This window comes from Momordica charantia (assembly GCF_013281855.1).
Source record: "Momordica charantia cultivar OHB3-1 chromosome 1 unlocalized genomic scaffold, Mcharantia_2.0 BLBB01000001.1, whole genome shotgun sequence".
Lineage (NCBI taxonomy): Eukaryota > Viridiplantae > Streptophyta > Magnoliopsida > Cucurbitales > Cucurbitaceae > Momordica > Momordica charantia.
This window is the reverse complement of record NW_028275157.1, coordinates 23,707,574-23,723,555: the sequence shown is the minus strand read 5'-3', so window position 1 is coordinate 23,723,555 and position 15,982 is coordinate 23,707,574. Positions and strand designations below refer to the sequence as shown.

At 30.3% G+C, this 15,982-nt stretch overlaps 1 protein-coding gene across 3 annotated transcripts in view; it reads right to left on the bottom strand.

Annotated features, from left to right (window-relative positions):
* LOC111015826 (ABC transporter C family member 2) overlaps positions 1 to 5,763 on the bottom strand; it is a 42,746-nt gene extending 36,983 nt beyond the window's left edge. Inside the window, exons 1-8 of one of the 3 annotated variants that reach the window (XM_088118545.1) lie at positions 5,519 to 5,763; positions 5,015 to 5,070; positions 4,466 to 4,899; positions 3,652 to 3,830; positions 3,179 to 3,218; positions 1,760 to 1,913; positions 1,003 to 1,117; positions 843 to 923 (exon numbers count right to left, since the gene is read on the bottom strand). In XM_088118545.1, coding sequence (XP_087974671.1) covers positions 843 to 923; positions 1,003 to 1,117; positions 1,760 to 1,913; positions 3,179 to 3,218; positions 3,652 to 3,830; positions 4,466 to 4,798 — 902 coding nt within the window. In that variant the 5' untranslated portion in view covers positions 4,799 to 4,899; positions 5,015 to 5,070; positions 5,519 to 5,763. Of the gene's footprint in view, positions 1 to 842; positions 924 to 1,002; positions 1,118 to 1,759; positions 1,914 to 3,178; positions 3,219 to 3,651; positions 3,831 to 4,465; positions 4,900 to 5,014; positions 5,071 to 5,414 lie in introns of all 3 variants that reach the window. The other 2 variants (XM_022290988.2, XM_022290987.2) reach the window with 2 other exon arrangements.
* Between the last annotated feature and the right edge of the window lie 10,219 nt (positions 5,764 to 15,982).

Sequence of the window (15,982 nt, the reverse complement as noted above, 5' to 3'; positions counted from 1 at the left end):
ACAAAATGTTCCATTCCTTCGCCCAAAAATTGTGATTTATTTCTCCTAGAAGAACTCGTTATCCTCTGCTAGTTTTTTTAAGTTTCTTTTTTCCTGTCAATTTATCAATAATTAAATTTACAAAACATGTCATTAACAATTACCAATTAATCATTTAAATCTTTATGTGCACTCCGTCTCTCTTAACAATTACCAATTTATTAGTACTTCATTAAAATTAGAATAGCTTCACAAATATTTTTCCTTACAAAATAAATTCATTTTGTCAATTCATTGTTCATTAATTAAAACTATAACAACTTTAAAATATTATTTATTATAAAATCTTTTCATCAAAAAAAAAAATCACTGTATAATTTACTTTATTTCATTATTATTATTATAAGATAATACTATACAAAAGTTTTAAGAGTATTATCTTCTCAAAGAATAACAACAACATATTCTAAACATTCATGTTTAGTCACTTGTTTAATTTCTACAACTAATAAAAGTTTAATTCGTGAAATTATTGATTAAATTGCACATCATTTTTTAATAAGTACACCATTGATTATTTATAGAAAACAGTTGTTTTTAGTTTCCTATTTCTCATCAAAAAGAAATGGTCAATGTCATGAATAATACACGTGTTAATGTACTAGTAAGCATAAGCATGTTGCCCAAAACTAGGGAAATATTTTCGTTGTAAGAAACCAGAAGATAAAAGAAAAATAAAAGTACTGGCAAATTAATAATTTGCCCAAATATCTATCACTCAAAAGAAACTATTTTTGTCTATTAGAAACGGGGAAATAGCATTCCATTCAGAAGAAACTATTTGCCACACATCTTCTACTTACCTTCCTCCGAGGCTGCTGTTTATTGCTCTAAGAAGCCACGGTTTGGATTTATGAGATTCTTCATCCCAAGTTTTCTGAAAGCTACAGAGAACACTAAATAAGATTCAAAAATAATGAGCAAGAAACAACAAAAATAATGTTGAGAGAGATATATACAGACTTATTGTATAATGTTTCAGTTCTATCCCACATATCCAGTTTCCAAACATCCTTCTCTGTAAGTGGCCTTTTGTATCCTAGCTTCATTATGTAATCCATCCATGCAAAAGTAATTTCTAGCAAAAAGTAACCGCGATTAGGAAAAGCAAATATATAACTAAAAAGACAGAATGAACTGTGGAAGAGCATTCAGTCAATTCTAAACGAACTGATTGGGCTGCCAAAACTCCAGCTAAAAGTAATACATAACTTACAGCAGGCTAACATGAGATATATGTCTGCCAAAAGTTATGAAAAATAGACCAAATAATTTGAAAGAGATCTTGATTTCATAGTTCAAGGGTTGAGTCAAGAGGTAGGGGTTTGATGTGGTTGATTATAGTTATCCATATACCTATGTGTATTCTCCGTTAGTGGTAAAATAGTTGGCACATTTACTTGTATGTTATAAATAGTCTCTGTTATTTAAAATTGAAAGCAGTTAGAACATTACCCATATCAGGTAACTAGTTCATTCCCTCGAGGGTTTAAAGCTAAACCATTTTCCTACTTGAACTACACCGCATAAGTTGCCAGGACCTTGCATAGTTACATTTGAACACACCCATCTTCTCCCATTGTTTCACTCCCTCGCACTATTACCAATAATTCATGGTGTTTATACACTATTTACGAATCTTATAATATAAAACAGCAATCTATATACTCCACATCTCAAAAAAAAAGGTAACGCGGGATTTTAAGAAAATAATACTTACTTGAAAAAAGGTTTGCCTGCTGCTCAGGACATACACGTTCTCCTTCAGGAAGTTCTTCATACTCAACATCAACAGATTCACTACTTAGAGGGGTATGACCAGGATAAGGATCCAAGCTAGGCACATATGCGACCAAAAGAACACCAAATAAAGCCTACAGCAAGAATAAAATCTCAGAAGAGAGTTCACAAGATGGAATGAGATGAAACCCAACCGAACACTAATAGGCTATGTGGTTTGTTGACTTTGATAGATGGCATACAATGCTGGTTAGAAATAAACCATGTTTGTTTCAAGTTTTGCAATTATTTTTTTTTTTATAATAAACAAAGATTCATTCCAAAAGAAAAGGAGTCTAAAAAAGAGGCATACAACCTAGGGGCGAAGGGTCGAGAAGACCCTCCCCAAGAAACTAAGATACTATACAATCAAGGAATTCCAACTCTGAAGAGTCAAAAGAAAACCATAGTTACAGAAAGCCTTCTTGTGGATTGAAGCCCACCAAGAAGCCGTATGCCTAATATTCACACAAAATTCTTCCATAGAGCTCTATTTCTCTGCAAAAATTCTAAGCATCCTTGAATCCTATACCGTGGATTTTCGGTCCTTCCTATTCCCAAGCTAGAGGGGAAAAGATATTAAAAATGAATCTTATAATCAATTTCAGAAAATAAAAAGTAAAAATGCAAGGTATTTGTATATTAAAACCACTATTGCGACACTAGTTAATTATATAGCAAATTTTGTACCTACTTATTCCTGGAAATTAAGTGAAATATTTTTTTAATATTACAAATAAATGTAAGACTACAAAAGCAACAGCCCAATGGGATTAAATCTCACACCTGAAACCTAATCAAGACCATAATATAAGTCGCACCCATTACCCACAGAAAAAAGTAGAAACTGCAACAAACAGCAAGAAAAACATATTGCGGACACATATCGACCAAAGTGACCTTTAAACCAAACTAACACGACATATTGGAGCCTCTATTTTTATATGTGGGCTTCCTTTTGTCGGGCTGGTTTTTTTATGCCCTTGTACATTCTATCATTTTTCTCGATGAAAGCTTAGTTGCTTATAAAAAATATAAATGTATATATTTAATATCTAAATATTCAATTTCACGGCTAACCAAAAGAATGGAATCTAACACTTTCAAGTATTTGTTGCTCAGGCATAATACTCATACTCATTCAACAACACCTTCAGAATCCAAACTGGACGAGAAAGAGAGAGAGAGCTTTAACAGTTTTAACAGCCCAACGTCAAAATATTGGTAAGCACTTTGGCCTTAGCGCATACTAAAAAATTCACCAAACTACTCTTTAGAGATCTTTATATTCTTCTCCAACCATAAATTTCAAAATAGTACAAATATAGCATAACAAATGAGAGACAGAAAAGAAACCAACCTGGACTAAGACTTCACTGATGTACAAATATAGGACATTTCTGAAAAGACAAAAACACAACTGTCAATCTATGTTATACCTAAATGTATGCTCAAACAAAAAAAAATTAACAATCATAAGATTGATAGACCATCACAATCACAGCAATTTAATCCTAGTTCCATACATGCTCCACATTTCTGAACTTGAAATACCCATCATATGTCACTTAAGTTGAATTTCCTTTTAGTATCTTAACTTTTTTTTTTCCTTTTCTTCTCTTTTCTTTTTGTCCTAACAAACAGCATATATTTTGGATGCACTTCTTAGTTCTTTTTGCATCTCCCAATAATTTATAACTTCAACAACAACTAATTATTCAAAGAAAGAACAGCATGAATAATACAGTAAGATGTCATCCAGCTATCACAAATATTTATAAGATTAAATTAAATATATTTTTTAAGAAAATAAAAAGTTCTAGAAAAATATACCTCTCATACAAGTCCTTCACGGGAAGAATTAGATTAACCATTACAGCATCCGCTACTAATAAATAAACAACTCCAAACCTGATGATCCATCGAAATTCAAAAATATAAACTCTGGTTTCTACAACAAGCATTACAAGCATCGAGCACCAAGCAAGAGCTTGAATTATCAGGACGACCACCTAAAATAGAAGGACATAATGCTTAGTATCAGTGAACTCGTTGTCCAAAACCAACAAAATTACTTCTTCTTAGCCAATACATCAAGAAGTTAAACAGATAATATCTCATTCTTTTTTGCACATAATCTTCTTTGGTTCTTAGGAATGATATGGACTTGGTCATCATTTTTTACGTAGCCCACATATCTTATAAATCTTATAGCAGCTCATATATTTTTTTAGCTCTTTCAAATAACATTATCAATCTTGAGAAGCAACAAACCATTACATCATGGGTAAACTCAGTAAATATTGGCTAAACAAATTATTGTGTAAAAGCAAGGGCTCCATTCGCATACCTCTCCTATTGCAAGATTTTAATGAAATATCTTTGGTCAAGCATCCTAAATTCAAGTTCTTTTATCAAACTAAATAGTGAGCAAGCCAGGTATCTATTTTAAGCAGCTGACTGCTCCAAACGGAAAAGTAAAGTAAATGATCAAAAGAGGTTTTGACTTTTCTCACGAAGATATATTTCCATGTAGAAAGGAACTGCCCCTTCTCCGTTTAATTATGCTTACAATACATGAATATTCAAATTTCAGTAAAGAAATACAATTTTAGGAATAATTCTAAATTTCTTAAGGAAACTCTACCTCGAATGGAGCGAGTGTATCCTGCCCATCTAAATTCAATACTGAGATTCCCATGACCAGTCTGAATAAAGGCTCAAGTGCACAGTAAGCCGCCAATAAACACAGCACATAGTTGTATATCTTTGACTTCAAACAAAATCTTTGTACTTTAAAATCCTTATTAATCAGCCATGTTCTGTAGATACACAGACCTAGAACAACCAGGTGAGAAATAACAATCACCAGAGAATCAACGGCACACGGTGTGTATGCACCAAGAGCATTCTCTACTGTCTTCGTCCATACACCACCATCAACTGGTCGACAATACCATTCAAACGGCTCAAACGCCATTCTTGATTAACTTTTCACTTCCCTACTGCAAGCACATAATCCACTCCTCCGCCCTATGCTGCTTCATTAACCTGGCGCAGTTAGCTCCCACCAAGATAAACCTATACACGGGTAATCAACAACAATTAGTCCTAGACAGAAAATCTAGTCACTCTTCAAATTTTGAGCTCTGAGCAGAATAGTTATGCTTGTTGCAACCGAATACAGTGTTCCTACATAGCTGCATGAGCTTAGGTTTTTTGCAAACGCTCGTTTATTGTCAATGGATTATCCTGTAACCAATCCAGTGTACAAATTATCAATACGAGCTGTGAAAATTTATTAGCATCTCGTTCCAATTGCGCCACAAGACCAAACAGAAAATTTCTAAGAACCTTAAACGAAGAACTAAAATTCCTCACAGTAATAACGCACTTCTCTAAGTTCCAAGTAGCATGATAATATTACGCAGGAAGGATCCAGAACACAAAAGCATTGAGTTCGACAAAATATTGAAAATAAATATCTCATGTACATGGTATGAGGAAATATAAGAGAAATTACAAACGGAAATTGATTACTCGAGAAGTCGATACTAAGTATTAACCAACACCACAAGAAAATCCAGAGAACTAACGAGCTGAAAATCAATCTGCGATGAACTTCTCACTTCCTCGGACTGAACGCCAAAGAGAGGAGTAGCGGAAAAATAAACAGAAAACAACAAGCTCTCTGGTTTACCCTGATTGATGGTGAGTCAACGATCAAATTTCCCGCAGAATCGAAGAACGATAGACAGGCGGGCGCGCGAGGAAGCGATCAAGAGGCTGAGCTTGAGAGATCCAGCGAAAGAACCAGAATCAGAGCCTCGAGCAGCAGAAATCAGTGGCTGTGTCCATTTTCATATTTCTTCTATGAACCCAACGCGAAAATAATAATAATAAACACAGGCACGGGGAAGGGAACAATTCAACCGGTTGAATGAACGGTGTGTAATTGGTGTTATCTCAATTACATAACAAAAAATAATAATAATAATAGATTGAAGATTTTCTTTTTTTTTTTAGGAAATAAGATTTTTTATGATATTAACCTATTTAATAATTACAAATAAATGCACTGTCTGACACTTTATTCAGTTAGGAATCTGAAACTTTATTTTTCGGGAAAATAATCTGGATACTTGTTTGAATAATGAGCATTATAACATGAAATTTTTAATCCACTAAATCAAATTTTTTATTTAAAGTAAGTACCAAATTATTGCATCATAATTCGCTTTCCAAAATGACTTATAGATTCAGTGCACATGTTAACTTTATTACGTGGGTCCACGAAAGCAATATTTTAATCATATTTTTATAACAAATTATCTTGGTATTATTGGATACCATTCAAACTTTTTTTAATAAACAAATCAATACAATTAGGACGGTAATTGACATATACCTCCAATTAAGTTCGATTGTCATTCTATAATATTGTACTCAAAATAAAAATTAAAAAAACATAAAAACATAATAATTGATCCTCTAACCAAACAACAAACAAAAATTAGGTAGAAAAGTCAAATCAAAGTCACTTGGTTTAAGACTTTATTCAATGTTCATAGAGGTTTGATAACAAATGTACAAGAGATTCAAGATTTATTAACATTATAGTGCTTGGTTATATGTGAGAATATTATCATATCTTTGTAAGAATAAATTTGTATTTGTGGCTTTTTATACGACTCATTCATTTTAAGGCAATGTTATACCAAAAAAAATCTTAAGAATCTTATATTTATTAATTAACGAAATAGTCAAAATTGATTCCAATAAATATATATGTTAGTTGATTGCATAATAATGATAATAAGAAAAAAAAAAGTAACCCATAGTAATTGTTATAAACTACTGAAAAAATAATTAAATGATTTGTATTAGTTATTTGTTAAATCTTAAAAGAAAAATTTTTTGTATTAAATGATTTAATTAATTTGTCGATATTTATTTTAATAAATACCTACTTGTATTTTATTTATATCATAGTCAAATTCCGATGTCATTTCATACATCGAATGGTGTTTAGCTAAACTAGCTCGCTTTGATACTAAAATAATTACTTAATTGTATTAGTTTAATATATTTATATCACTAGAAATAAGTAAGTCACACATTTTAAAAAGTTAAAAAATTGTTGTTGATTTATTACACTTAAATAACATATGGGTGTGAGGATCTTACTCACAATCTCGTAGTCAGAGATACGTTAGAAATATATGTCAATTACCGTTAAACTATGTTTGTTTTGACTAAATAATCCAGTGTCAATTTAATACCTTGTTATTATTATTAGTTAATGTGTTTAAATTCAATTTACCATACTTTCCTAAAAACAAAAATCAATTTACTATACATTTTTATCAAATTTTAACACTTATTTTTTATTACAAATTTTAACACATAGTATTATATAATTTTTTTTAAGGACAAACAACAAACAGAAATTAACCAAGTGAAAAAGTGGAATCACAACAAACTATTTTAGAAATGGCAGGCTTCTTCAACCAAAACACCATCTAAATGATGCTAGAAACCAAGACGAGTAAGTTGGTGAACAGTTTTCTAAAAAAAAAAAGCTTTAATGGGAAAATAATAATAATAATAATCCCTTGACCGCAGGACAAAAATCAAAATTTAACGCATCATTGCTTACGATGTTTTTTTTTAATTATTTTTTCTCTTTTTTTTCTCTCTCTCTTCTTTTTATTTATTCATTATTATTATTTTTTCTTTTGACAGTGAAAGTTGTAATTATTTGTTTCCATGTCACCATGTGCATATTTTTCCTTAAAGGCGTGCCTGAAAATGACGTTTACTTTTTGCTAAGTATCAAAATCCATATGAAAAAAAAGGAATCTCGTATTTTCTTCTTATTATATTTTATTATTTTTATCTGCCGACAGTTACTACACAATTTCCAGGTTTCCAATTTATTAAAAAATAAAAGAAATAAAGAAAAATATTTCAAGTTTCCAACCTCTTTGTACCAATGGGAGCATAGTTTAGGTTGGATACTCCATTCCTTCACGTATTTTAAAATAAAACCAAAAAAAAAAGTTTCCAACCTCTTTCCCCAGTCAATCAAATCTTATCATTTCTAATGGGTTGAAATAAACATGATGTCAATTTAGCTGTATAATTAAGAAGGAAAATAAAAAATAAAATTTACATTTTATTATTCATGTATCATTTGGTCATACAAGTTATCAAACTCCAGAAAAGCTCGAATTTGGATATAGTGACGAATGAAATAACTTGTATAAAGAGAGTAAAAACTCTAACGTTCAAGTTAGTATCGGTTTGATTTATTGTTCGAGAGATAATGATTTCGCACACCTGAAAAATGAGACGAGTTCCGTAAATCATGACATATTGTAGAAAAAATGATTGAGTGGTTTTGTGATGTAGCTCATCTTTGATCGAGTTATAATTTGAGGTCGAGCTATGAATCAAGGACGAGGTAATATGTGCCGAGCTATGAATCAAGGACTAGGCATTGGAGCTTTTTACTCTCTATATGCAGGTTCTTCCATTCATCGACCTCATCCAAATCTGAACTTAGTGGAGTCAGTTTATCCTTAATCGAGCAAATTTACCACCTATTAACAATTCTTTTAAACTAATCTATTGTTAGATGATATATGCTAAAAATATAATAGTTTTAAATTTGAGGGATACTTTTACATTTGAAACATAGCTAATTGCATTAATTGAGGTCGAATATTCAATTTATCATTCTTGTATTTGTTTTACTTAAAATAAGCAACTGACCACTATTTTTTTTTCTTTTTTTTTTCCCTTCCTTGTCTCTTTTCTCTCGTTGGTAGTCACATTCCCTCTTACTTTCTACTCCCATTTCCTCCATTTCCCAATTTCGTTTTTGACTTACTTCTGCTACCTTAATTTTCTCCCAATTACCATCAAAAACATTTTTCCTAAGAAGATGGTTTTAGCTCTCTTGTACTCCGACTTTCCAATTTTCACACCCTCGATATTTACTGTACTAAAAAGAAAAGGAATAAATATACAACTAGCCTATTTAAATTACAAAAATAGCTTACTTCTAAAATATTTGTTTCTAATGGATTAAGAACCAAAATCTTGCCTCCCTATTTCCCCCTCAAATCTTGCCTCTCTATTTTCCAATTCAATAAAAATCTTCAGATCCCCTCCCTTCAACATTGTTTTTGGGGTTTTCTGATAGCTATGGGTGTATTTCTCATTGGCAGTTTCTAAACACCCACACAACTGAAACAACGACTTACCAGTGGTGCCCAGAAAATCTGTCATCGCCATTGGAAATCTATGGGTTGAAACCTGGCACGAGGTCGTCGTCCGTCGAGTTCACCGCTGCAGAACTGGCGCCGTGGAGGGACATAGTCAACGCAATGGAGTCACACCGCCATGGAGGGACATCACCATATGAGAATTCGCTTCCAGTTGTTGGAAATTTGTCGTTTGTGGTGGGTTGCGCCATCTCACGAATTTGTGGGGTGTTGTTGGAAGAAGAATAGTTGGGGGCAGCTACTTTCGGGAGGGATAAAAAAAATAGAAAACCTAGGATTTGAGAAAATATATATGTCGCTATGGAGAAAAATGATATGTATCGGTATATATTATATAACATATTGGAATATATTATCATATATTGGACATTAGATAAAAAAGTATATATTATACCACCTAGTTTTTTTATATAACTATAAAAAGCATATATTATATAATATTTTGGAGAATTATATATTTATTATATTGTATATTAGAATATTAAAATGAAAAATATATTATAAAATGGTCAATGGAATATATTATATAAGCTAATAATTTAGTATATAACAATCAAAAGTATATATTATTTAGAGGAGTATATGTATATCATACTATTGAAGAAAAAAAACGTGTTGGAAAAAAAACGCTGAAGAAAAAAGATAATTTTATAGAGAAGTATATATATATCATACTAGGGCAAAATTTTGGAAACAATACCTTTATTTGCATGTCTTCCAGCTACCTTATCGCCTACTTTGATTTCACGTTAATAATTTATGGATTATAACTCGAACCTCATTTTTTCTGGATCTATCTCATATTAATAACTCGACCCCTACCGCCTATAAGTAGTTTTAGACAGGTTTCTTTTGAAGTGGATAACTGAATGCCAAGTATGGCTCGTAATAATCTATCTTCCGGGTATATGATAATTCTTTCACCATCTAAGGAGTTAATTTACCTACTAAAATATTGCTCGTCTCCACCCACGATCCCAGCATCACAATTCCATTTTTGTCTAAATTACGGAGTAAGCGGGCTTCTAGATGCGGTATTTCGTTATTGATTTTTTCAGGTCCGTGGCTTGTCACATGAGTTTGAATTTCATATTTCCGTATGTGAAAAGAAGTATAAATATATTCATATACAGACGTTCGCTAATTAGTACTGCATCTTCACAATTGTAAATTTGCCTTTTTTAATGCATTTACCCTGGTGAACCTGGAATTTTTCCTGCATACAAGTATTTTTGTTAGAACGTTGATACATAACTAATGGAATTCTTCGAGTATACCCATTACCCGAAAAAAGGATCTTGTCAGTATCGGTATAGATGATATTTCTCCTGTGTTCGGCTATAGCGACAATCCCTAAATCTCGAGCCATGTGGCATTTCAACCCAGTTCCAATATATATATAACTTAATAGAGTTAATAACATACTCCCGTTAAATGTATAATTAAAAGTTTAAAAATATTTTAAACAATTTTTGAAATTTAGATATTTATTAGATAACATAAAAAAATAACCAACTATATATTTCTAATTTGACTTTTTTTAGCACATTTCTAATTTGACTTGAAACAAAGCTCCTACTAATTTCCAAAATGCTAGGGAAGAATATCTATCTGTCTCTCCGACTCCGAGTACAGATGAAAGATCCATCTAGCATTAATTTTGTCAGCGATTTAAATAAAAAAAACGACCAGTCACGTGATCGAGACGCTTTTAATGAGAGGTATAATTAATGACCCAGTTCTTTTAATTCGTTATATTTTATAATTTAAAGTTTCGAGATTGGTGGGCCGTGACAGTAGGGGCGTCACGTGAAACCGCTCGAACGTGATTTTCGCTTAAAGCGTGTCTCCACCGTTGGATCATCATCACAGATTTCGAAATACAATTTTGTTAAACCATCTCAAATTTAGCATTTTTTTTTTCCTTAATAATGCTAATTTTAAAATTTATTTTTAAAATTAATGCAACACCCAAATTTATTCTATAAATAACGCTCTTAATATTTTTGTCTCTTACTCTGGTATATGTCGTCTCTTATTTGTAAAATTCTCTCTTTTTAAATATGCATAACAGTACTTTTTTATATCATATTCAGTCAAAGATTTTATGTTTTAAAAAATAAATTTAAATTAAATCGAACTAAAAAATCTATCAAGCCATTTAAAAGTAAGGTAACAAATGTTGGAACAAATCAATTAAAATTTTGATTTAACTAATTAAATATTTAAAATTTAAATTAAAAAAAATATAGATTAAACAAAACCTTACATTTTTGGCTTCCAAATACTCTCTTCTATTTGTTCAATGACGAGTCATTCCCACAACCTCACAAAATTATTTTCGGTATTTATAGTTATCTGTTATGTTCATTAATATCTATGAGAATAACTTCATACATGGTATCGTTTGATCTAATTTTTTTTGTTTATTTAAGTTAAATTTAGTTTAAATTTTAAATGTCTAATTAGTTAAACCTATTTTTTAAAATTTGTTGATAGATTTTGTTAGATTTGTTTTTAAACATATTGTTATATTTTTTTGGTTTAAAGTTTGTTAAAAGAAAGAGACGAAAAAAAAAGGCTTAGAAGTCAGTGGGGCATAGGTTAAAAAAATAATCATAATAATAATAGCGATTTTAAAATTGGTTGGTATATTTTGTTAGATTTTTTTAACAGGTTGTTATATTTTTTAGTTATATCTAGTTTAAAGTTTGTTTAGGAAAAAAATAATAATCTTAAGAAACTGTGGGGATATTTATTTTTTAAATAGAACGATGAGTACGTAGGTGGTGCTACTATTTAGTGGGATAGCATTAGTTCTACTTCTCGACCATTCATAAAGTTTACTTGATTTTTTTTAATGTGTCGTTTTGTTTATTTAGTTGTGGTGTCTCTTATCTTGTTTGTTGGTATTCAACTCATTCCTGTCTGTCTACCCTACTTCTTTAGGTGGTCATCCATTCTTAATGACAGTCAAGCTCTTCTAACATCATACCTTGACCCGGTCATACATCACCCAGTTTTTTACCCAAACAAAAACAAACAAATATGTGGAAGTATCTCCACTCTAACTTCCTACTATTGATAAGATCTGTATGTAATTTATTTTCATAAATGAGTTGTTATATTGTATCCAATGATGCAAGAAGGGATCAAGGACACGTGTCCCGAATTTAGATTAAATAGTATATAATATAGGTATTGTCCAACATAATTATTTTTGCTTCGCTGGCTTTCTCAGTACACAAGCACCATGCCTCCACCTCACCTCCCGGTTTTGAGATTGAATCCTATCCTAGCTTAAACAATTTTGGATTTTTAATTATATTTTACCAAAAAGTTTGTTTCTTCCCCCACCTACATGTCCCGGGATCAAGCCTGTGATTCAACCTTCTTTGTTTTTTATTGCATTTTCCCAAAATGTATGTTTTTGATGCCGAGAACCGTATGTTTTTTTTTATTTTTAAATAAACAACTTTAACTTTTATGTCCGTGTAACTTAGATAAATGTCATAATTTTTATATTTCTATTTAATTTCTATCAATCCATCCATTTAGTACAACACCATGTGAAGGCAATAGATTCGAACTCACGAAGTTTTGATGGAAAACAAGTGACTTAACCAATTGAACTATGCTCAGATTAATATGCAAATTCATATATATGACAAAGTTTATACTTAATTTGTATTTTTTTATTATATCTATATGCATTTGTATCTCCTGATATAAAATTTTGGATCCGCCGCTGATTGTATCTATTTATGAGGGATGTAATATTTCCCTTTACTGTTTATCTACTATAGTTTGCATTGTATTAGTGTTGTAGCTTTATTGTTCTTGATCTCAAAGCGGTGAGGTTGATATTTTTCTTTTGTAATATATTTGATTTTTGCAAAATAACATAAAATAAAATTACAGCTCATATTACACCCTTTTGTTTGTCTCGATCTTGTTGGTTCTTTTGTTTTGTTTTTTTGTTCGAATTTGAGATTGGGAATATCTTTAACCGGACTGAAAATACCATTTTACACGCAGGGGCAGGGGCGGAACGAACAAAATTAATAGAAAGTGCAAGATTTTAGGATCTAACATTTTTCAGATATGATCTCCAAAATTTAAAGATTTATAAGGACAAAATTAAAAGAAATTATCTATTAAATCATGGTTTTGTTGGAAAATGTAGTCGGTCAGTCTTTCCTACAGTAGAATAGATATCTTTGTTTCGGAAGAGGAAAAGGTGAACTCGTGGATGACACATGTTATGAGATTGGATCCGACTAAGGAAATGAGTCTCTACAGATCAGAGAGGCTCAAACCCAACGACAGACCGAGCGAGTTGGGGCTTGGTCCTGACCCTCGCTCGACGCCGATCGGGGCTCGGCCCGTAGGTCGAGCCCACTTTCTCTCCTCTCCCATTGGGAGAGGTGCCTCGGTCCACCAATCCCTGTGATCCAGTGACAACGAATAGATGGACTAAACGAGAAGATTCCAACAGACAAGACTTCTATAAATGGAACCACGGGCTTAACCTGAGGTAAACAAAGAAAACCCTAATTACTTTAATGAGTAATTCCCCAACGCTGACTTAAGCTGCTCGGTTTTGCAGGTATCTGATCACATGATCATCAAGTTTGGTGCGTATTTGACAAGAACCAAAAAAGCCAAAATCCCAGCATCAACAACATATAATATTCTCACAATATTGTCTATGAGGTTTATTGAGTGAAAATAAAACTAAAGTTACGTCTAAAACGAACAATATCATACTATTGTAGATATACTTTTGAAATATCGTTGGATACCATTATTCTTAATCTTAACAACATTCTAAAATCTAAATCTTTGTTTATTTTTTAAGCTAAATATCCACTAATATAAAAAAATAAAATAAACTTTTGTTAAAGATATTTATTCTTTATATGTATTCTCCTATGAATTTTGAAAACACGTGTGGACATTGAACATGTGCTCTTTTTAATGGAGGTTGTCGTTATTTTGCCAAGTGATGTGAAAACAACTTTAAACTAATGATGTGCACAATTTTCAAGTTGTACTAAAAAGAATAATAATAAAGAAATAAGAGAACGGAGGAGTACTATTTTTAAGATTTTTTTCATTCAACATATTTGATGAACAAAGATAAAAAAAATTATGACGGTAATAATTGTTTTATCTATTAAGTTATATTCAAATTTACAACTATTTTTATCATTTACTGAAATTATAATTACTACATTTGAATATTTGAACATACTAAAATATTATAAGTCTAAAATACAAAGATTAAAATTATATTTTGATGTTAGATTTGCAATTCTCACTTCAAATCAATCTTTAGTTAATATGATAAAACTTTTAAGTCAGGGAAAAAAGTCATATCGTACCTATAAACTTGGTAATTTGTACGAATTTTCACCTCAAACTTCTAATTTCATTAAACTAAACCATAAACCTAGATAAGTATTATTTTTACTGTCTAATCAATTTTCACTAATTCACTTATAATATAAAAAACATCGACTCCCCAATTTAATAAAAAATCAAACTTTACACAAAATTCAATTTGATCAATAAGGGCAAAGTTGATCTTTAAACAACTTTGTTAAAACTTACCAAATCCTATCAATTTCATATACAAAATAGTTATTTTATAATTTATTTGACACAAATGAGGATGTTTTTTTGAAAAAATTTCAAATGAAAATTTATTAGAAGATAAAAATTGCATCACTATGAATATTGCAAAATCCATTTAGATTGAAATTTTAGGATAAAAATTTACCTAACTTGTTTTAGTTATTGTAAATTTGTTGAGCAACTTTAACATTTGTTCATTCACCAATAAGACATTTGACGGTTGTCCATAAAAAAAAAATTATAATAATAATAATAAATAAGACATTTGAGTGACGTGGTCTAAACGTCATAATTTGTGTGGTTTTTTCCATTTTTGTTGGTTATACGGATTACGGATCATTATTAATTTATTAACCAATCAAAGTGGCACTACTAAAAAAATAATAATAATAAAAAATAAAAAAAATAAAAAGAAAACCAAGGAACGTGGTGGTCACATTCTCCTAATTTGATTCTCTTAAAGTGAATAATAGATAATGACATTTGGTGCGCATCACTATTGAAAAGAATAGAAATTGAGTAAATAGATTCACATGAATAAATATAAATACATACCTAAATAGAATCAATTTGTTAATAACAGTAAATATAAAGAAATATATATATATATATATATATATATATATATATATAGCTGTCAATTTGTTAATAACAATAAATATAAAGAAATATGTTTATGGATAAATACCTAGATATTATCCAGAGAGAACAAAATATTGTGTTAATAAAAAAATTTATTTTTATAAAAAAATTTAATTGGGGAGGAAGTGACTCATTTATCTATACTATATTAAAAAGGGAGAACGTAGGAAAAACATTTTTGGACACTTTTGTCCCTTACTAAATTTACTAGTTTACAAACTATGCAACTAAAATACATTATTATAAATATTAAATTAATTATTAATTATTAATACTAATAAATTTATAGAATTTAAAAGGTTAGAATGCTAAAATTTTTCCTACAACATAAAATTAATTTTTTTATTTAATTATCAATACTAATAAATGTATAGGATTTACAAAGTTAGAATGCAAAAAGTTTTCCTACATTTTTTCTTTAATTGTAATTCATACTAGAATTTGGAGAGTTTCAAGAATTTCAAAAGCTTTTGTAACTTTTTATTCTCTACTACTATAAAAAGGTATCTTCCACCATTTTTTCCACAATACTTTTCACTACTTTGTTTTTAGTTTTATCAAAACATCTCTCAAAGATTATTCAATCTAAA